The sequence below is a fragment of the Marmota flaviventris genome, chromosome 1 (genome assembly GCF_047511675.1).
Source record: "Marmota flaviventris isolate mMarFla1 chromosome 1, mMarFla1.hap1, whole genome shotgun sequence".
In the NCBI taxonomy this organism is placed as follows: domain Eukaryota; kingdom Metazoa; phylum Chordata; class Mammalia; order Rodentia; family Sciuridae; genus Marmota; species Marmota flaviventris.
The window spans coordinates 66,934,805-66,958,946 of NC_092498.1; the positions used below are offsets into that span (position 1 = coordinate 66,934,805).

Sequence of the window (24,142 nt, forward strand, 5' to 3'; positions counted from 1 at the left end):
TTAGCTCAGTAAACAAAACTAGGCTGGAATTGTAACTATTAAAGACTGAGGGAAATTGCATAAATCTTATGGAATTTTCCCCTGAAGGTCTTTTTTAACTATGTAGTAAATAGAACACTAAGTATAATTTTTATTTATCAGGAGATAAATTAGAAAATAAGATATAACACAAATCTGATTATTTATTACTAAAAACTATTTTAATATATGCCAAAAATTTAGACAAATTTAAGTGTCTTTGAAAATAATTGCATTCTTATCACGCTTTCAAAGAGAATATATTTATTTGTGTTTATTATAAAAAAGATTTTTTGATTCAAGCATCACAAAATCTTATTCAACAAAAAGAAAGCTTATCAAACTCTGGTGGAGGAGCAGTCACCTATGAAAGGAACCTATTTATTTATTCATTTTAGGATTCAGAGGCCTGGGTGTCAGGGTTCTTGGAAAACAGATTTTTTCTTCCATCTTTCTCTGAACATGTTATTCCTCAAAATGTTTCTCTTCTCTCTAGTGTCAGGATTTTTTTTTCTTGTCCCAGCTAAGTACAGATTAAAAGTGGCTCTAGCCTTTTCACATTCCCTGTTTCGGGCATCTGTCTGTTATTCAGCCCTGTGAAGCATCTGCAGCAGAATGACCCATTCTGTGATTTTCTGTCCTGAATCTATACATGTTTATAAAAACTATTTGAAGTGTATATTATTGTGAAGTGTTATACAGGGATCTTTAAGGAAAAAAGATGTCAAATTCACCTTCCTGTCCTCAAAAACGAAAGAGTTAAAGAGTTTGGCATTGTAGTTTGAACAGTGGGTGTACAATAAAGTAAGTTCCCACTGTCTCAATTACCAAAGTGTCATGTTTAAATAAATAGTGGTTTGTCAGTAGAATGACTAGCTAATTTAGTTTTCAGGATTAAGGAGTTTCCTATGAGATAGCAGTCTTGAGTTAAAACCAGGACAGTCTTAGGCACACTGGGGTGATTTGTCAACTTATTTTTACATAGGAAATAGAAGACAAGGATAGGGAAAATAGAAACCTTCAGTAGATCTGAAAGAAGATAAGATTGGTTTCTGAACCCTCCAACTCTTGGTCACATCCATTAAAACTACACTTGCCCTGAAGCTCTTAACCCAAGCTACTGCCTATATCACGACTTCTCTTCATTTACTCACCCTAGGTCCCTTTCCAAGACATTGAAATCCTAATGGCAATGTTCTAACAAGCTCTATCTTTAAAGAATCCTTTCCCTGTTTCTGTTCATTAAAACTCACTCTATTGCTTCAGAGATTAGACTCACACTATAATAAATAATGCTGTCATACATTCTTTTCCCTGTGTATATTGATTTTCATGTTATACATCAAAAATATTGGAAGAAAGATAGCCTCTTCAACAAATTGTTCTGGGAAAACTGGAAATCCATATGCAGCAAAATGATATTAAGCTCCTATCTTTCACCATGCACAAAACTCAACTCAAAGTGGATCAAGGACCACCAGAGACCCTGGCCTAATAGAATAAAAAGTAGACACAAATCTTCATCATGTCGGATTAGGTCTCAACTTCCTTAACAAGACTCCTATAGCACAAGAAATAAAATCAGGAATCAATGAATGGGATGGATTCAAACTGAAAACTTCTTCTTGGTGAAACAAACAATCAGTGATATGAAGAGAGAGCCTACAGAATGGGAGCAAATTTTTGCCACATGCACGTCAGATAGAGCACTAATCTCTAGGATATATAAAGAACTCAAAAAACTTAACACCAAAAGAGAGAGAGAAAGAGAAAGAGAGAGAGAGAGAGGGAAGAAAAAAACAAAACAAAAAACAAAGAACCCAGTCAATCAATAATTGGGCCAAGGAAATGAACAGACACTTCTCAGAAGAGGATATGTAACCAATCAACAAATAGATGAAAAAAATGTTCAACACCTCTAGCAATTAGAGGAATGCAAATCAAAACTACTCTAAGATCTCATCTCCCTCCAGTCAGAATGGCAGCTATTAAGAATATAAACAACAATATATGTTGGCCAGGGAATGGGGGGAAAGGAACACTCATACATTGTTGGTGGGACTGAAAATTTATTCAACCAATCTGGAAAGCAATATGGAGATTCCTTGGAAAACTTGGAATGAAACCACTATTTGACCCAGCTATCCCACTCCTCAGTTTATACCCAAAGGACTTAAAAATACCATACTACAGTGATGCAGCCACATCAATGTTTGTGGCAGCACAATTCACAAAAGCTAAATTGTGGAACCAACCTATATGCCCTTCAATAGATGAAATGATAAAGAAACTGTGGAATATGTACACAATGGAACATTACTCTGTATTAAAAAAGAATAAAATCATGGCATTTTCAGCTAAATGGATGAAGTTGGAGAAGATAATGCTAAGTAAAGTTAGCCAATCCCAAAAAACCAAAAGCCAAATGTTTTCTCAGATATGTGGATACTGATCCATAATGGGGATGGGGGGAGCATGGGAGGAATGGAGGAACTATAGATAGAAAAAAGGGGAGGGAAGGGAAGGGAGGAGGCATGGGGGTAGGAAAGATGGTGGAATGAGATGGACATCATTACCCTGAGTACATGTTTGAAGATATGAATTTTGTGAATCTACTTTGTGTACAAGCAGAGACATGAAAAATTGTGCTCTATATGTGTAGTATGAATTGAAATGTATTCAGCTGTCTTGTATAACAAATTAGAATAAATAAATAAATTAAAAAAATATTTGGTATCTACTATGTGTCAAGAATTGTTCATATTTGGGAGATAGACAACACTAATGAACAGAGTAACCACCATCAAAAAATTATACATGGACATGCACATAAATATATAGTTGCTCTCATTATTACCTGTATTAATATTCTATAAAGTCGTTGTAAGAATTGAATTAGTTAATCATGAACAAAGCTGTCTATGGCAACATGGGATTATTACTGTGGGTTTCTAGTCACAAAGTTGTTGACAAGCAATGTGTAACTTTTTTTGATGTGTGTTTCTCTTAAACAATACATTCTTTCATATGTTGTGGACTTATTAACATTGAACTCATGACCAATAGTACTACAAATAATACTGAAACAAAGCTGACCCTCATGTCAACAACTAATTGATAAAGTGCTATGAGCATTGATTTTGGGGTTATAAATAGATTTCAGCAATTAGATAAATTATCAAATACAATAGCCACAAATAATAAGGATTTCCTATAATTCACATAGAAATGTTTGGGGAAAAATATTCCTAAGGATAATGACTGGAAAACTCAGAGTAGAATTCACAGAATAAACAGCATTTAATCTAAGAATCTAAAGATGTGCATTTGTATAATAGACACAGAAATTGGGAACTGGGCAGTCTAGATGAAGGGAATAACATATTGGGGGTAGAGATAGTAAACTTCAAGTATTACATTATTTAAGCAAAAGAGATATCTGTACTCCTATGTTTATTGCAGCATTATTCACAATAGCCAACATATAAAATTAACCTAAGTGTCTATCATGTATGTATAGACAAAAAAAAAAAAAAAAAAAAAAAAACATGGCATATAAACACAGTGGAATACCATTTAGCCATGAAAAGAAGAAAATCCTGTCATTTGTGACAACATGAATAAATCTAGAAGACATTATGTTAAGTGAAAGAAGCAAGGGGAAAGACAAATACTACACAATGTAACTTACATATGGTATCCAAAATAGTCAAACTTCTAGCAGAGAGTAGCATGGTTGTTACCAAGGGCTGAGGTATGGTAGGGATTGGGAAGATATTTGTCCAAGGACACCAAATTTCAGTGGGATAAGAATAAGGTCAAGAGACACGGTAAACATACTTAATAACAACATATTGCATTGTATACTTGAAAACTTTTAAAAGAGAAAATTATTTTTTGAAGCTTTATCTGGCTTTTTTCATTATCATGTATTAATTTATACCAGTAAATGGGTTTCACTGTGATATTTCCATACATGCATATATCATGCATTGATCATGTCCACACTCCCCAAGAGAGTAGATTTTAAGTATTGTCACCATACACACACACACACACACACACACACACACACACAATAAGTATGCATTTATAAATATGACAATTAGTTTTATTTAGCCACTCTGTAATCTATATATATATCAAAACATTATCATGAAATTACAACAATCTGACATTATTACTCTATATACATGTATGACTACAGGATCGGTATGATTCTACACCATGTATAACCAGAAGAATGAGAAATTATACTCCATTCATGTCAAAATGCATTCTACTGTCATGTATAACCAATTAGAACAAATAATTTTTTAAGTACATCAATCCTATCTGTCAATTCAAAAATAAATTAATTACAAAAAACAAATACCCAAAGAGACACATTTCATTGAATTTTACTGTAAAATTAGTTTGGGAAGATGCTGTTAATCTTTTGTAGTATAGGTGATAGAATGATTAAGAAAGAGAATAGAAACATCCCTCTTCTATGGTTTGAGAATTGTGAGAAAAGAAAAGAAATGGATGCAGCAATTTGTGGTATCTTTATCTTGAAGTAGGACTGTAAAGAAATTGAGATAGGAAGCAGGATCCTACCAGCGGGGCTATTCAGTGAAGAAATGATGTTGGAAGTGATGAAAAATAACTGAAGTACTAATTTCTTTAAATAATCAAAATGCAAGATAAGTGCACAGTTAGCCTCAAATTCTAAAATAAAGTTTAGAGATAAGAGGTGTACATATAATATAGATAAGAGGGAAGTCTAAATTTGTAACTGATAGATTATCTTTTCTTTGATAAATGGTAAATAAAGCATTTTTGTGTTTTACAGTTTTAATTAAGAATTAAAAATGAGGAATTGAATTTTTAAAAATCAAGTCCTTTTTTAAAACTTCACATTTCTAATCATGGAAATGTCAACCATTAGGGCTGGTAAATGGGAGGACTGGCTCTGAGGTCAGAGGGGAGTTTCTAACCCTCCACTGTATCACATGATGACTAAACTACACAATTGGAATAAGTATAACTCTAGTTTAAAACATGAAAAAAGCAAGTTCAGTATTGTCAGGAATATTTACTGTTTGTCTAGGCCAAAATCTGATGTGGTACTTGAAAGGACTTTTTAAAAAGAGTTGTATAATCAGAACTTGGCCTGATTAGGGGTGTTCAGAGATTTATAGGAACTATTTTTAACACCTTTTCTCCAAGCTTAAAATGGAATTGTGTGCCCAGAAGGAAAGAAAATCTCCTGAAGCCTTTGTGGAACACTTTATTGAAACATTCCAAACACACACACAGCTGTAAATCTAGGACATAGCAATTTTTGAGTTTCATCTTAGTTGAAAATCTTTTCCTTTGATATAAAGATACAAATTTAAGTTATCGTTATTGGATGCGCAGGTTGTTCCTGAGCATCACTGAGGCTGTAGACCAATTCCTTGAGGGATTAAGACAACTGTCCAAGCTTACAATGACAAAGGGAGAAAAATCAAATTCCCCATCTCTCCACATGGCTGGAACCCTGTCCTCCATTCTCTTTTTTGCCTTCAACACCGTCCTCTATAGCCTGTCACCAGGATGTAAGGAAATCATTTGACACACATACTGACTTTCATTTCTCTTTTCATGGGGGCCTTTCTAGCTGATGGCCATTTCTTTTTCTGGAGCACAATCCTTTATTGACCTTAACTTCATCATAGTTCATACGCTTCTCCCTATCTTGGCGTCCAAAATACCAGATTCTGATGTATCATATAATGACCATTCCACCTAAGTCTCAGAACTTGAGTACCAGCTTTCATTCACTTTGCCGTCTTACTGGCCTTTGACTTGGCATCTTTTACAGGGTTTACTCCGTATTAATTCCCTGTCATCTCAATTGCTATAGTTTTACCTATTTGACTTTCCTTCTCATCCCAGTCCCCTTACTGTATTCACTATCTTCATTTTTACTAAAATCTTTGATATATCAGACTCTCATAGTACCCATTAGAGTGGACATACTATGTATGGGTTTACGGGGTAAATGCACAACCAAACATGTAATTGAAACTTTCTATTCAGTGAATCGTGATCATGCTTACCCTGGGGGGTATGGGCTATACAGATGAAATGATTATGTTCCTCCAGCCTTCATACACTGAAACCTGATTTCTAATGCAACAGTATTTGGAGGTGGGCCTTTGTAGGGTGATTAAGAGAATGAGAACAGAGTCCTCATGAATTATATTGAAGCCTCTATAAAAGACGTCTTTAAGAGCTCCCTTGCCCCTGAAGTGTTAGGTTTCAGTGACAAGATGGCTGTCTATGAACCAGTACACATGCACTCCCTCACTAGACACCAAATTCACTGGTACATTGATTTTGTACTCCTCAACCTCCTGAACTGTGAAAAATAGGTGCCTGTTATTCATAAGCTATCCAGACTATAGTATTTTATCATAGAAGTCCAAATTGAGCAAGACAATGTGTGTAAATCAAATGAACAAGTTGTTGAACATTTGTGACTTGGTAAATTTTGGAGACAGGACCAGGAGGATATTCTAGAGTGTGACTAGACTAGAAAAAAGAACCATGGAAAATGAGCCATGAATACTTGTCATGCCCAGACACTCATACAAAAGCATAGGCTTTCCCTTGTACTTTTTGCTTCTTTTCCCCTGGCCAGATTAATATCTTGCCTTTCATACATTAAAGCTGACAGTCAGAGTGATGAGTAAAGATTGCCTACACAAACACACTAAAAACAAAAATCTAAAGCGTTTGGATTCTGCTTCTACACAGAATGCTGTCCTAAAAGAAATATGACTGATCCTTTTGCTCTAGGGGTATCTCTACTTCAACAGTGATGTGGGAACATTCTGCAGAGGTCCAAGGGGAAATTAGAGATACAGTTTAATAAATCTGTCTATATTGCTTCATTTGGTCTTGGAATATTTAATGATTGTGTAGTACATGTTCATTCACAATGTGTTTACATAATAAATTCTTATTAAATTAAAGAAACTGATAGGAGATAATTTGGAATAAAGCATAAAGTATTGAAAAAAATGTCAGGGTTCCACCCACTGGAAATTTCTCATTTACAACTTAGTAATCTCCATCAGTACATCACTTTTTTCCCCATTTTCCTCCAAGTAAACTAAAATCTTAGGACTAAATGTCCTCTTGAGTTTTTTGATTTTTATAAATGCTCATTAAATTAATTGCCTGAAACTTTCTTTACAATCTACTTGTGTCTGTGTAATCAAGTGAGTGTAATCAATCTTACACCTCTGTTAGTACAGAATATACAAATGCTGTTCCAGAGAAAAGGACAGCCTATTATTGATAGTGTTATCAGACATAAGTTCTGATTACAAACTTGATTTTATGGAGAGAAAGTGGTCTCTGCCAAAATTAAATGTAGAATTAAGTTTTCTAAGCCTCTAACAGAAGTGTTCTAAACTGCCTCTTTAAAAAAAGCCAAAATTTATTTAATTTCTTTAGATATTCTTATTGTTTAATTCTAGGCAGAGGAGCAGTAACTTTTCACCAACAGACACTTTCAGACTTAGAAGGGGACCCCCATTTGATATTTATTTGAAATTTACTCTGGAAACCAAAATTGATCCTAGCTGACAGGCTAATGTTAAAATACAATCATAACTGAATTTTCATGAAAGAGATGGTTTTAACTTCACAAATGAGAATGAAAACCGTTTAGAATACTGTTAACTGAATTTATTAAGAGAAATATTTCAATCAATCCCACAACAACTATCTAGTAAACTTTATGATTGCATTTCCTAAATCTAGGGTAATATAATGACTCAGAAAATCTTTGGAAAGAATATAATCTGGAAGGTGAGAATAAGAGAACAAATGAAGTTAAACATAAATATGCTACTACAGAAGAAAACTAGTATGGCTAACTTTTATCATCTAACAGTGATTGTAAGTATAATTTCTTGACTGTATTAATATGACTAATATATTGTAAGAACAGAGTTTAAAGTTTGGACTTAAGAGACAAGGCTTGCTTTATCATTTTCAGCTGTAAGGCAAGACAGAGTGGATATCACAGTCACCCAGCTTGGGTTCAAACTCCATCTCTGTACCCATGTGGCCTCAGACTACATATGTAAAATCCAATTTAATTCATACAGATTTCACAGAAGTTTGTAGGGATTAAATGAGCAGTAGAATTAGTACCAACTATATGCTATATTTGTATGAATAAAAACTGTAAGATTTTTTATAAGAAAAACAGTAAGATTGTTTTATTTATATTAGTAAATATAAATAAAAACTTTATTAGATAGCTAAAAGATTTTAATATACATTTTTTGTTACTTATGTTACATTTAATAAAATCCTTATTTGGAAAACTTAAAAAAAATATACAAAAGTAGAGAGAGAATAGCATAGTAAGCTTCCCTGTACTCATTATGTAGCTTCAACAGTTATCAAATGTATTTCATCTATTCTTTAAAGTATTTTTTGAGAGAGAGAGAGAATTTTTAATATTTATTTTTTTAGTTTTCGATGGACACCACATCTTTGTTTGTATGTGGTGCTGAGGATCGAACCTGGGCAGCACGCATGCCAAGCGAGCGCGCTACCGCTTAAGCCACATCCCCAGCCCTTTAAAGTATTTCTTTAATCATAGTAATCATGCTATTTATATTTCTTCTCCTGAAAAAATAGTCATATTAATTTCCCTTTGATTCATTTTTGCACACTAATTTGACATTAATATTTGTGTTTCTTTTTGTTCTATGTTTATTTCTTGTGTATTAGAAATTTTAAAATCCCATCTGAAGTCTTCATCTTTTAATTGATGTAGTTAAGTCCTTTCATTTGTTCTAAATGCCATTTTAGACCATGTTCTGCCATATAATATTTGATTCTTATAATATTTCCCTTTGCTCCTCACCTCCTTTTTTCCCCTCCTGCTGTCTCCTGGATACTAATTACTTGCTTCTCTTGGTCTAAATGAAACTTTAAAAAATGTCCTTAAGACATATTCCTATGTATTCGCTCTTACTGATTTTTGAACTTATTGATGTCTGTATTTCCTCACCAGTAAAATAAGAATTGAGCACTTTTAGTTTGCTTTGTTGCCTGTCACCTAACTTACCACCATGCTGACATTGTTTTTTGAAGTTTCTTTAGGGCTAACAAAAAGGGATAAACTAGAACTTTATCCAATTTACTCTCTTGGCCAGAGATACCACAAACCACTTTTCTGTGTGATTTAGTTTTCCTCGGTGAGAATAAACAGAAAGCAATGATGAACTGTACAAATATGTTTGGTTTAGAGTCCCCTCTCAGGTTTCCCAGATATAAACATCAGATAAATGTGAGATAATTTTCTACAGAGGAAAATATATTCATTTTAATAATTTTGTTAATTAATTTACATACTTGATATATAAGATTATGTTATGTAAATGACTATAATTTTAATGAATATTAAATGCCCATAAAGTGATTTTTGTTATTTTTGTTTTCACATAATTCAAGAAAGAAAAGACATCCATGTTTTGCTAATGGCTAGGAATGTGTTTTTTAGGAGAGGATTTCGACAGATGATTTTGGCTCATTATCTGTCAAATTACAGATATCATGGGTTCAAATTAAAACCTAAACTCTCATTTATTAGTATTTCACTTTTTAAAATGCATAACTTACCTTAAATAATGAATTTTAAGAGTTCTAAGTCAACAATAGAAATTAACTTTATTTTTTGATATTTAACAGATATGTGTATATATAAACAATATGCCTATTTTTGAGATGATAAACCCAATGAAAAGTGAATGAATGAATGAATAAATTAATGAATGAATAAATAGTGTTATAATTTTGTTTTGCTCTCATTTAGCATTGAAACTGAAAGGTCTAGGAGAATATTTTTTTCCAAGAAGATTTCATTTAAGACTTTTTTACACATTAAGGTAAGTCAAAGAGGGATGCATTATGGCAAAATGAAACAAACAAACAAAAATAACATTTTAACCAAGGACTAATTGTAGAGAAATCTATCTAAACTTGATTGTGCCATAAGCTGAAATATTTAAAGCTTTCTTCAAAGACTTCTTCAAAGTCCCTGTACGAAAAAAAAAAAAAATCCATTACAAATTATATGGACCTTCTGTCGTCTATCAATTGAAACTGTAGTCTTGGAGTTTATGGCAGTGAGTGCACCTGAATCAAAGGGAAGAAAGGACCAACAATACCAGTTTGTACTTGTCTTTAAAACAGATGAACATTCAAAATGAAAATAGACCTTCATCAATTTACCAATTTGCTTTAAAAAGAAGCACATGGTATAAGAATTTTAGAAAATGCTTCCATTTGGAGGATTTTTTTTTTAACAGAGGATCTTTTTCTTACTAGTTTCTTAAATAAAGAATCATAATAGTTAAGGAAAACTTTTTGTTCCTTTGCACTGCAGGTTTAGCTCTTTTTTAGTTGCTAGAGATTGCAATAGATATTAAGAATAGAGGTTTAGTCTTCAAGAAATTTGTAAGACATAAGGAAACTTCATACATTTTAAGCTCTTCGATATTTTAGAGATATCTCATTGGGGCACAGAGAAATTAATGATCAAGATACACTGAAATATGGGCCCCAGATTTACCACAACTTTTTGCTAATGTTCATTTCATTCCCCATTACATTGTTTCTGTATATCAAAAGCCAGCAACCAAAAATTAATCCCAATTTTTGTTTCACCTGAGTACCAACACTCTGAAATTCAACTTCCAGCATACACTCTTGAGTTCATTGCTGAAACCTTGATCTATCTCTCACCTGAATCAGTGTCCTTATACCTCCCATCATTTTTAAATGACAATACTGTTCACCCAGTTGAATAATATTGACACCAATGAGCCACTGTTTATTTTTGCTTATTTCTCATATGGGAAAGTGATGAAATCTCATTAAGCCATTTTTCTGCTTAAAAACACCAACATGTCGGCCTCTTGTCTGCAGGATTTAATCTATCTAGTATGAATCAAAAAGTTCTTAATAATCAGATCCTTGGCTTTTTGTCAGCACATGAAGAATGTGTGGCAATTCTCATGCTTTGGCCACAATTAACTGTGTCCACTGAATTGGAAGAGTACTTCCAAATCCTATAAAGCCAAACTATAATAACACAATCATGACAGGAGAATCAGAGTTTCACTTTCTTTGTTTTTTTTAATACTAAAAAGGTCCATAATTCTAACATAATTAAATAATTAGAGATAATTGCACAACATAAATTAGTTTCAACATATTAAAAGCTTAGAGGGATATGGCTCATTAAAAATATTTTCTTAATTCTAAATAAGAACATCCTAACTGGTAAATTGGGTTTTATATTCTCCTTATGCAAGTTTATGAACTTAAAATCAATACTTTCTAAATAGGCTAATCCTTACTCCTAAAGTACATGTTTAAATATACTTTCCCATTAGAATTGAGAATCTGTGAAAGGCAAAAATCTTGGGTTAAGTTTTGGTCTATCTCTATGCATAAACAAAATTTTCATAGTGACATAAAAGTAGAAATTGATATAGAGCCTTTCCTTAAAAAAATAATGATTTGTGGAACCATTATGTTGATCAAGATATAAATATTTCTCTTCAACCTTCCGGCTATATAAAGAGCATGAGTGAGTTTATACATTTGATATGGAAGCCCAAAACTCTATATTGAAAACATCAACCTTGAGCAGTGTTCAATCCAAAAATGGCCAACTCAATTCTGTTAAACCTTCTGGCATGGTAAGCACATAGTTCCATATCCTAGATGCCTTAGTCCTGTCCATAACAGTATGTGGGTATCTGAAGATTAGACAAAATTCTTGGGTCTGAATCCTTGAGGCCAAATAAGGTCCTAACTGACACAGTTTTAAAATAATCAGAATGCTGAGAAAAAGTCTGTATTTTAAGAGTAACTAGAATAGGAAGACTGTATCTACTACATAATGGCTGAATATTTAACATTTCTCTATATCATTCTTTCCTCTTTTTGTCTCTTTGTTTCTCCCTCTTGCTCTTTAGAATTTACCATGGAGGAAGTTGTTCTTTTATTGAACTGTATATCCTTAAGCTTTTTTTTTTTTTATTATGAATGACTTAAAGGACACAGAATTGTGTTGAGATCAGTATATTAATATGCAATGTTGTCAAATTTTAACGTATTTTCTCTATTGCTTATATATTTTTTAAAGAAATACAAAATTACTGAAACAGCTGGAGTTCCCTATGTCCTCATCCTCTCCTTTGTTTATTAGAGGAAAATCTATTTGGGATTCAATGCTTAAGTTCTCCAGAAATGTTTTTGTATGTTTACTTCTTACATATGAATGTATATATCCATAAGTAATATCGTTTGCTTCTTTAAACATGATACATCTAGGAAAACTCTGTTTGCATTCCTACACTCTTTGATTTTTTTTTTCTTTTAAGTTATGTTATTGAAACTTTTCTATATTGATAAAGGCAGTTCTTTTTCTTCTCATTTAAACTTTTTTATCCATTTAGTGACTTGATTTTAACTCATGCATTCTCCTTTTCTTGAACATATAGGTTGTTCTCTCTTTTCTATTAGAATGAATCTTGCAATATACATTTCTGAAAATGTCCTCCATTGTGCACGTGGAGAAGTTTCTCTGCAGTGCATACAACTTGTGCAACGCTGACTGTGGCAGTTTATGCCTGTAATCCCAGTGACTCGAGAGGTTGAGGCAGGAGGACCATAAATTTGAGACCTGGACAATTTAGTGAGACCTTGTCTCAAAATAAAAAAAATAGTAAGGGCTGGGGACATAGTTTAGTTGTAGAGTGCTCCTGAGTTCAACCTCCAGAACTGCAAAAAAACAAAATAACAACAATAACAAATTGGGGTGGGAGCTCTTCTTGGGATATTTGAATTTTTAACTTCATGGAATACTGCCAAATCATTTTCTGAAATGTGTTTTTTGTAACAATGTATATGCAAAGTAGAAGTATATGAACTTCTGAGATAGTTGACAGGGGTACTTTATTTGCGACTTCCTTTTTCTGGGCAAGGATTTTCTTTATTAATAAAGCCATGTAGTGCAGGCAGCAAGTAAAAGCTGCTTTTCAATCTCAATTTAAAAGTCACGTTCTCCACTGTTCTATCTTGAGATTAACTTGTCTCTTTCTGTTTTCAAACAAATATAATTCGAGTTTTCTCAATTATCAAACTTGTCTATATTTTACTTACAATTATAGTTTAAACCTGATCTGAGACTTAAGTATGCTGCTATCATCTAAATGTCTTGCTTCCCATTCCCATTCATGTATTGATATTCTAATGCCCAAATTTAGGGTATTAGGAAGAGGGGGCCTTCTGTGAGCTAATTAGGCATGAGGACAAAAGCCCTGATGAATGGGATCAGTACCCTTATAAAGGACTTTTCTGACTTCAGATCTATAAAAAATAAATTTGTGTTGTTTACCAGCTACTCAGTTTATGATATTTTAGTATAATAGACCAAACAGATTAAATCAAGTAACTTTTATAAAATTATTTGTACTTTTAAAGACTACATTACTCTAAAGTCATGTTTGAAGTTTGTCTGATTAATTAGAAAACTGGATGTTTCTTAGTACAGTGTGTCTATATGCTCTTTAAGTACCACATTTGTGGGAACATTATAATATATCTATTTGTAGATATCAAGTGTCATTTGTGTGTATAACAAGTTGGACATATAATTTTCTCTGAAAGTAATTCAAGAAATGTTTTTGTTAAGCAAAAATATAAACAAAATATATACCCTAAAAGCAGATAATAGATGAGTATTTTAAAATTTCACTTATTGGATAAAAATTGGAAACCTTAAAAGAAGTGGTGACCTGTGGTGATAATGTTCATCACAGTAAACCAAAATTTAATTATTCACAATAAAGCTTACCCATGTAATTGTATCAAAGTGGGAGAGATGCTTATTCTTTTCTTTCATAAAATAAATCATTGCGTATTTACAGTGCAAAAATATCTATTTAAATTTTTCAGGACTTATTTTCCTTGATATATTTTTTCCTTCAATGCTATGCATAAAATTTATTTGACATATTTTCAGTTTTAAAAAAACAAATTTGCACACAAACCAATACTGTTTATGATCATAAAACACTAATGTTTGTTTTATTATAATACAACCAAAATATACACTTAACAATTTTCAATTATTTTATAGTACAAGACTACATTTCTTTTAAAATAGCAAAATAATAAGTTCAAAATTGATTGCTAAACACTCACAAAACCAGGATTAAATTACATGATTAACTATGGCCTTTGACATATATTTGCCCTTTCTTAAAAAAAAATTATCTCAAACTTTTTATAAATACTGTATACTACAAATGCTTAAATGAGAGGTATAAGTCTTGTGCACTTTTAATGTATAGAAACTGGAAATTATAGATTTTTATTTCTTTTAACCTCACATGTAAGCTGAATTACTTAAGTATTTTTATCATTTACTCTGAGAAAAATATACCTTTTTATAAAAACATTTCACTTATTTTTTTTCTTTAAACTATCTATTCCCAATAAGGTGAATTAATTAAATCTTATTATTTAAGACAAAGGTGACATTCTAAGAGGGTATTTCAGCTTTGATTCCATTTGTCTTAATGATAGATATAAAATATATCTCATGTTTCAGCAAAAGAAAATTAGTGTTTAATAAATGATCTTGTTTAATTTTTATTATTTGATAGAAATCTGAATGACACCAAGTTGTTCTTAAAAATTCATTTTTGATAATTTGAAAAAAAACAGACCCTGACTCTTAATTTATATTTTAGTTGAGTCAGCAGGAATAAAAAAATGTATAAGAAGAGCCAAAAATAAAACCAAAGAAAATTTTAAAGTAAGACCATTTTGTAGCCAGAATATTGTTAATGAGCATTATTTTAAACAACAAAATGATAAAATTGTGAATTACACTTCTACTACAGTTGTGGCTTTTGCAAATTAGTAAATTTTTTTCTATGACTCTTTGCTTTTCTTAAGTAATTTGGTTAGTTTGAATTTGGTTAGTTTTGAAATGTTCATACAGTTATATGAATATAGTGTTATGATTTCTAAACAAATTCTGAAAATTCCCAATAAATTGTAAATGAATGCAGACAGGCAGTATTCCACTTAGCAGTATAAATAGTTAGAATAAAGTGCAGGCAAAAAAAAAAAAAAAAAAAAAAAACAGAAGGAATTCAAAGACATGTGTATTGAAGGTAAGGGAGAAAAATATGAAATCAAGCATAAGTAGCCATTTTAAGATTCTGTCCAGAGAGAGCTGATTTCTTAGAAAATTTGAAACTATTAACAATAATTTTCTTTTTTATTATTTCAAACCAAATTTGGTAAAATCTTGAGTGGTAAAGAGGTACACACTGTGTTTGTAAAGTTAATATATTTACACTGTTTCTCTAAGTGATTTGGATTTATGATTAAGAGGTTCAAAAATTAAATGTCCTTTCAATAGCCTGTGTTTAAAAATACACATAAATCTTTGTTCCCATGTTTTGTTTATAAAATTTTATTTTCTAATAATGTTTCAAATATATTTTATGCAATCATCATGAATTAATAATTCTGTATCCAAGGCAGTCAGAATTATAGATAGAAAGCATAAAATAGCTTTCTAAAATGTTATCTGATCACTAAGAAAGACTTAAAAACTACTTGGACATTCATATTTGAATGAAAATAAAATCTATTTTTACAAGTCAATCCTAACTAGTTACATTTGAGCTTCAGATAATTTTTCCAGAATCTTCCATATTTGCATATTATTTTCTGATGCACAAATATTGAAATCTTAAAAATAAAGCATGTTCTCACTTACTTTGAGCCTGCTATGAGTTCCTGGGACATTCTTATCCCAGAAAATTGATAGTTACAAACATTCACGTATGATATTCAGTTAGCAGTCTAACCCTGCCACAGCTATTTTTATGGATTACTTTTTCAGAATAATTCATTCTGGTTCACTTCTATTAAAACTGTTCCTTAATTTTTTTCTTATAGCAACATTTACAAATATTCATGAATATAATATCAAAAGAGGGCACTCAACATCATGTATCAGTGTGACTACTTTGAGATAGGTAAGCAATGCACATAAAAAAAAAAAAAAAAAAAAAACTCAAGACACAGATAATGTTCTGAACACAGAGACAGTCACAGGCTCGGAAACAAGTGGCCCTCTCATCACTCTAGTTCTCACAGACTTTTCTTTCAAGACATGTAGAATGCATGAGAAACGAGCAACGTCTGTTATTTAGGTTTCTGAAAAGCTGCCTTCCATGTGAGGAAGTGACTAATTTTTCATTTCACACTATAAAGGGCGTGAAAAGGCAAAACAGAAGAAGGCTAAGGGTTGTGTGTTGTAAGAAGGAAAGGTGAGTCCTGCCCAAACAGACAGGAAAACCACCATACGTATTTAGAGGGAAAGTCAAATTAGAAACACTTGAACAGGATAACAAAATATGAAAGGTGTTTATGTTAATGCTGTGAGTTTATTTTCTTTACATGTGGTAGGCTTATTTATTGTTAAATTACTAAAACAATGCTACTTGAATTACAACATATCACCTAGAAATTCAAGAAGGTTGTGCGAAAAAAGATGTGTCAAAGAGTTAATTTAACCCTTTCCGTTGTCAAAATTTTGTTATTTAGCAAATACATATCCCTACTCCCACCATGGTCTTTTACTTAATTCTCTCTTAATGTATTATATATTGTTCTTTGCTAGTCACTCAAATATAATCCAATAATCCAATATTCAGGAGAGAATAAAGAAAGTGTATGAATATAATATACAGAGTATGATAAATACTTTGAAAAAAGAGAAGAAATACATACAGAAATACCATTGGTTATAAATAAAATATGTTCATCCTTCCCATGATCCTTTAGAAATTTGACTTTTCCTCAGACTTTTGCTAGAAGTTTGTTATAATCCAGACTTTTTTAACAGATAAATTACAAATTGGCACCTATTTATGCTCCCAGTGAAAGGAGCTCTGTTGCATTTTGTCCACTTTGTGATTATTCTTCCTTTTTGTGAGGATATGAGTTTTTCCCCAAAGCCAGGATTTATGGCTATCTTTCCTTCTGTCTCCAAACAAATCCCATCTGCATGTCTTCCCAGTATGGTGTAGTATACATCATGATGTTTCCCTTATTTTATTAAAATATTCCCCATATCTTATTAAAATATGTATTAAGCATCCTATCCCTGTAGAGCTTAGCATATATTCTAGAAATACACAACTAAGAACCAATTTCTGTCTGTGAACTTATTTCTCCTTACAAATCATAAGGAATCCTGGGAAGTGTATTAATGCCCCTCAGTAAATCAACATTGCAGTGCACTAAATGCAACCCTTGTGGCCTGAAAGAAATAGTGCACCTCTCCAAATTCCCACACCACACTGCAAGAGCGAATGGCTCACTGGGAAAGTTTCTGTTAATAATGTGAGCTGTTTTAATTTGTGCCTTTCCTTTCAGTTCCCTCCACAAGATAACCAGTTCTAGCAGTGGAATGATTTATCTTTTCATAAGAACATAGCACAACTGTATGGCAAACTCCATGCTTAATGGACATGCAAGGAAATACAGCACCTCAATACAATATCGAATTTGATGCATGCTTAGCTCAATTATTTACAAGACATAATGGATTCAAAAATTCAAAATAAAACATTTGCAAATGTAAAACTCCTATTTTCGGGATACTTCTTGCACTTTGCAGATACAAGCTTAGTTCTTGGAAAACTGGTTCAGATGAATGATTTGCCCTTATATTATTCCATATTCACCACATATAGTCTTATTGAATACAGATTGCTTGTTCTTGTGTCTTGTCAAAACTCCATAGAAAGCATTTATGAGTTAGTAGGAAGGATGTACAAAACAGAAGACAGTGTTTTTGCAGGTAAACAATTCTTTTTTAAATTAAGAAAAATTAGAAAACTACGTAGCCACAGCTCTAAGAATCATCCAGTTCTCGATGATGCCTCCGATTTCGTTTCTTCTTCATTTCCTGCATGTGCTTCCACTTTGGGCCTCCCTTGTTTCGCTGCCTCCGCTTCTCCCTGTGCCACATCTGTTCGCAGTACTGGTCCAGGCTGAAGTTCGGGCTGCTAAGGATTTGGATGTAGTCTTTGTATCTCAACCGTGACTCAGCCAATAGATCCTTGACCTGCCCCTCCTCATGCTCTGCCCTCTGGGTATTTTCCATCTGTTCATTCTCAATGACATTCAGAGTCAGTTTCACGATGGTGTGGATGAAAGTGTGCTCTTGCGCTTTGCAGTAATACATCCCAGAGTCCTTCTTTTGCAAACTTCGAATCAGTAGCCCATATTCCGTTTTGATGATCCTTTCATCGGGTTTCAACTACAGAATTGGAAAAATGCAGGTAATAAATTAAAAACAGAGAGGGCTATGAGCAAATGAAAACAGGCTACATAGTTTTACTTGGATGAATCTAAAAATTATATTCCCCGTGTCTCTGTCATCAAGCATAACATCATCAGCCAGAGCTGAAGAGGGTGAAAAAAATGCAAACAAAGTAGCCTCCAAACCATATCCTGAATTTTTTACGTTGGTATCTTACACAGTCTAACTGAACCTTTGGAACCCAGTGAGTTTTCCTCTCAATACACAGATGGGAATGAAGAAGTTCAAAAAGCACTGAAGTAAAACTGACCTTTGCAGAGATTTCAGATAGCAATTGGTGTACTAAGATAAAAAATTGTCATGCCAATTTCAGAGGAAGAATGTGACATTAACAATCATTTTATACAATACAAAGAAACTTTAGTGCATTCTTCTACCTATAATGTAGAAGAGAACAAACACTCCAAAAGAAATTTACTCTGTTTTCTGGATATCACCAAATAAATGACCTGAATAGCATATGAAAGCTGTAAGTGGTGACCTGTTAAAAGTCAAGTATAAAGGCTTGCATGCAGCTTTTGGATGTCGGAGCTGTAAGTGAGCAGGCAACATTAGAAAGTTAGCAACATTCAAAGCCGAATGTCCCTTTTTACTATGGACTAAATTTTGATACTGTGTAGATATGTGACACTTTAGACTATGTTATTTGTAGAAATATGTGCCCTACCTCGGTATTCACTAACATGGTAATGTGATTTCAAGTGTGAGAAAGCACCATGAACAAAAAGAACCTCCCCTGAAATGTGATGCCCTTCATCCTTTGTAGCAGTTTTGCTGAAAGACAATTCAAACACGAAGCTTGCCTGGCCCACAGACTGGTGTGAATAGTGAACTATCTTCAGTAAAAGTAGAGGCATGTTTACCAGCACAAGTTCCCTGTTCAATTTGGCGTATTGTTGAATGGCTAGGCATGAAGTGGAAGAAGAACAACAAAGAAACCTGGAATATTTCCCAGTTTACACATCTGCCCCTGTATTGTAGACTTTTACTTGATGAAAATCAAGGAAGCATAAAGATTGTTAAATTAAATTTATTCACAGTGGGTGGACTATACTTTGCATCTTTATGTGAAAAATATGTAGGGAAAAATCCCTCTAATTCTGGAAATATGAGAAAAGGAAAAGAAACATCTCTGGCTACTAGCCCAGTTAACTAACAAGTATATGGCAAACCACCCTCTGTGCCAGTGGAGTGCAGCTGGCGGGGTACCATTGGAGGCCAAAGGCAGGTCACAGCTCAGATCCCTGGTTAATGAGGCTGAATGGTCTCCAGCCTGTCTTTACTCTGCACTGAAACCACACCATCAAGGTTTTGTCTGTTTGTTTCCCTTATTTTGTGCAATTAGTGTGTTGGATATATAGTTTTCTTTTCCTAATGGATTTATTGTGAAGGCCCAGACATTTTTAAATGCTACAGTAATACAAACTACTGAATCCATTTACATTTTCCTACACCATAGGAATCCCTGCCTAAAGTAGATGTGAATTTGTATTTGTAAGGCTCTAAAGGGCCAATAACAAAGAGAAATGCAATTGAACACACTACATACACTTGTTCTATTTAAGTAATTTCATTGTAAGAATTATTTTTAAAAATTTAAATAAACCTTAAATCTCAAAATACTGGCTCTATACATTGAATTCTGGTCTCCACTGGCTCTGCTTCCTATGATGATTCACTTATCTTCCCTATTGGTCTCCCATCTATCAAATTGGTGTGTAGCATATGGTGTATTTAGGGGATTAAAAGCAAAGCTCTTTGAAGGTTAAAGTGTGAAGTATTATTAGCAACATTATAGACTACTGCCATGTTGTTTGAGAGATAATATTCTGAAGCTTTTATTTCTGTAATTCCCTTAATAGAAAACGGACTAAGGCTATTAACATGACAAAGTGGGTGACTTCAGTTCCAGTTCATTGTTAGATTACCTTTGTACAACCTGTATTCTCGCTAATATTTAAACTGCATTTAATGTGGCTTTTGGAGATTGTCACAGCTTTGACTCAGTACTCATTTATTGTTCTCTTTAATCCTCTGACAGGAAGAAATTATGATTTTGACTTCACACATATTGTGCAACACTTCATCATTACTTCTGCTATTCTCTTTTTGTATCCTGTTTATGTTGTTTTATCATAAGATCTAGTTCCCTTTCCTCCTTTCCACTCTAACTTTGTTCCCCACAGGACTCAAAATTTCATAAACACCTGGCTTTTCTTTACTTGGTCATGATCCTTCACATTTTCTTTCATCCATGGAATGCTTAAGTTGTTCTTTGTTTTTTGATCTGTAGATGGAAAACTTGCCTTAGCAGATTTTGAATTTTATATATTTACCTGCTGCCTATTAGATCATTTAATCAATTTTTGTTTCCTTTCTAAAAATTTCAAAAATATGGCTTTAATGAAATGGCATTTTTAATAAAACATTTTGAAGTGATATCTTTTCCAGGATTTTCACATTTTAGAGGCAAAAACTGTGACCAGAGTTAGGAAATTGATTAACATTTGCCTACTTTACATTCTTGCTTTCTGTGAAGCTTTCATTCTGTGCTGGAATAGGATGCATTATGCAGCCTGCATCTCCACAGTGAAATGTCAGCACAGTCGGTTTAGAAATGCAGCTCCTCTACAGAGATAATGTAATCTTTGGTCACTGATTTAAGCTCATGGAATTCTCTTCACTCTAGAAGTGATATGCAGAAACTGTTCTACCTTACAAATCAAAACCATGCTTGAACTGGGATTGACTACCCATTTGCCTTATGAGAACAAGGATTATATATTTGGCATTATTAAATGTAGATCTTCAGTGAAGGGCAATTCATTTAATGAAAGAAGAGAAACAGGAAAAGGACAAAGGACATTTAGGTACTAAGCAGCAGACAAAGGTCAGGGCCTTTATCTCTGATAATAGTGCCTAATGGTAATTCCTTTACAGATAATTCACCTGTCAGTTCTTTCATACTTAAACCATTGCACATGTCTTGGAGGAGACTAGAGCCTCAAGAATACTTCCTTTCTCTAAAATGCAGAAAATATTACTAGAGACATGTTAGGATTAAATAAAGGAGAAGGATCCTGGTGTGAAGAAACAAATGTTTATTAAAATGTTGCAAAAATTTATCTCTATTTGAAATAAAGCAATGAAAGGTTTCTAATTTCATATGGGAAAAGGAAAAGGAACTAAAATGGAATAATATGCATACATATTTTAAGTCTCAGAGTATGCTTATACTAAATGAATAATTAATTATAATTTAATATAATAAAATATGAAGTATAGATATAGAAATAAAATAGTAAATAACTAGGAAAAATATATATATATATATATGCTTGTCATGTGACACGGGTCTCAAAGAGTAATGACTGAGACATTATACAGCTACTAAATTATTAGATTTGCCTATAACAGATAAAGAATTTTATAGAAAAGTCAGGAATTGTTAGGGACATAAAACATAAAGATTATATCAAAATAAAATTATTTATAATATGTGCATCATTGTTATTAATATCTATAATATATAAAAGACTTGATGAAAGCATTTTGAAATTATCTATCAATAAAAACTAAGCAAATGATAGGCAAAGCAATTCACCAAATGCCACTCAAACCAACAGCTAAGAAACAATGGTATGTTCATATACACTAATAGATAGTACATAATATGTTTCTTTATATCAAACTGGTAAAAATTTTCTTAAATTGGAACACAATGTTGCTTCAGTTCAGAGTATGCACTAATATGGTGATTTCAATGGGAAATTATCAAAATGTGGTTATCAAAAAACATAAAGATAATCAATGTCTTTAACTGATTTCTTTTCCTCCTAAGAATGTGCCCTAAGAAAATAGAAAAGTACAAGAAAAATTTTGAACAGAAGGGAAGCTCATTTTTTTTTTCTTAGAGAAAACATGAAGTATTTTTTAAAAGTTTGGTTACTTATGACTATGGGTCAGAGTGATAATGGAAAATGCTTCCAGCACAATGATGAACACTGTAGTGAAACAGACACTAAAATATTACTCTGCTTATCTACACTTAGTGGCATCCTAGTTCTTCATGTGTTATGCAATTTTAAAGCCATTTACATTGCTTTTATGATAAAAAGAACAAAAATAAAATAAAGACTTGGGAACAGAGAAATGAAAATATTTGAAGATGTTTGAAAAATGGGAAAATCCACAGAGAAAATGCAGTATGGTAAATGGCATGAAGTATTGCCTCTTTATTCATTAACATCCCAAAAGTTCAACAGAAGCTTGGGGACTGCCTATTAACTTGCATAGTTATAGCATAAACATCATCAATTTCAAGAACAGCTTTATAAGAAAGTCAGCAGATAACTGACTCATGACCTCCCCAACAGCACCCAACTGTGACACAACTCAGTAAGGAAATGTTCTCCTCCTGGCAGAGAATAACCTGGTGACAGCCTCTGTGCCACAGGAGATCATGGTCTGTCCCTCAGGCTTTTTTGAGTGGAGGAAAGATTCCAAACTGTGACCTTATGGGTAAGGAACAGAAGGTATCCTGCTGGGAAAAGTGCTTCATGCAGTCTGGATGTTGTCCTTTTCCTAGCTCAGGAAGCAGAATTGCATATCCTGGACTATGTGAAACTGGCCATTTAAAAGACAGACAAAAACAGTCCAAACATTACAGCTAAGATACTTTTAAGTAACATTCAATAAATACTCTATTTCTGCTCCATTGAAATTCATGGAGCATGGTACCATCATGACTATATGATATACTGTTAAAAGGTACATTAAAGTAATGCATAGCATTTTCAGGAAAATGAAAGATGTGAATGCAAACAACCACAGACAAATGTAGTTATCTGCATTTATACACAACAGATTACATTTGCTATGGAGGAAAAAAAATCACTGATTGAATAGTTATTCTTAACCAAAAGGAAATCATCAAATTTATGAACTATAAAATTAAAATTACTAGCTTATTAAACTTAAGATTAAGATATTTCAATGTAACTACAAGCAATCTGCATGTTAAAAATACAGATAACATTCTTCCAATATTTCTTGGATAAAAAGTAAAAACCTTCTATTTTGAAATTAAATAATTAAATTCTATATCAGATAATGTTCCAATATATATTGGTAAAAATGAGAATTTTTAAGATACGTGTTTAGTGTAAATATGGTTCTGCATAATCTTATAATTTATGAATGTCAGTAATGATGAACAATCGAGTTTTATTGGATAACTGTGACATAATAAAGAATGGAGTTATTCCCTTGGTATGGTATTAAGTACATAGAATCAACATTTTGATAGAAAAATTATCCTTGTAGATTTTAGGTAAAGATACTTTTTTTCATGTAACAGAAGAATTATATCATTAAATCAATTTCTTATTACAAAATTTGACCCTGCTACTCCAAAGTTTTTCAATCTCAGCAGTATTGACATTTGATGTCGGATAATTCTTTCTTGCGGGTAATTGTGCATTGAAATTCTGTGTATTACCTCTGACCTCTACAGACTACATACCAGAAACACCCACTTACCACCCACCCACTTAGTTTCAATGACCAAAAATGTCCCAGGAAACTGCCAAACATCAGTCTTCTCAGAGCAAAATTGCCTGAGATTGAGATCTA

At 32.7% G+C, this 24,142-nt stretch overlaps 1 protein-coding gene across 1 annotated transcript in view; it reads right to left on the reverse strand.

The window, feature by feature from the left end:
* Positions 1 to 17,708: 17,708 nt before the first annotated feature.
* Positions 17,709 to 24,142, reverse strand: part of Sema3d (semaphorin 3D) — a 157,189-nt gene continuing 150,755 nt past the window's right edge. Inside the window, exon 18 of the mRNA XM_071607904.1 lies at positions 17,709 to 18,445. Within this exon, the coding sequence (XP_071464005.1) occupies positions 18,038 to 18,445 (408 nt within the window). The 3' untranslated portion in view covers positions 17,709 to 18,037. The remainder of the gene's footprint in view (positions 18,446 to 24,142) is intronic.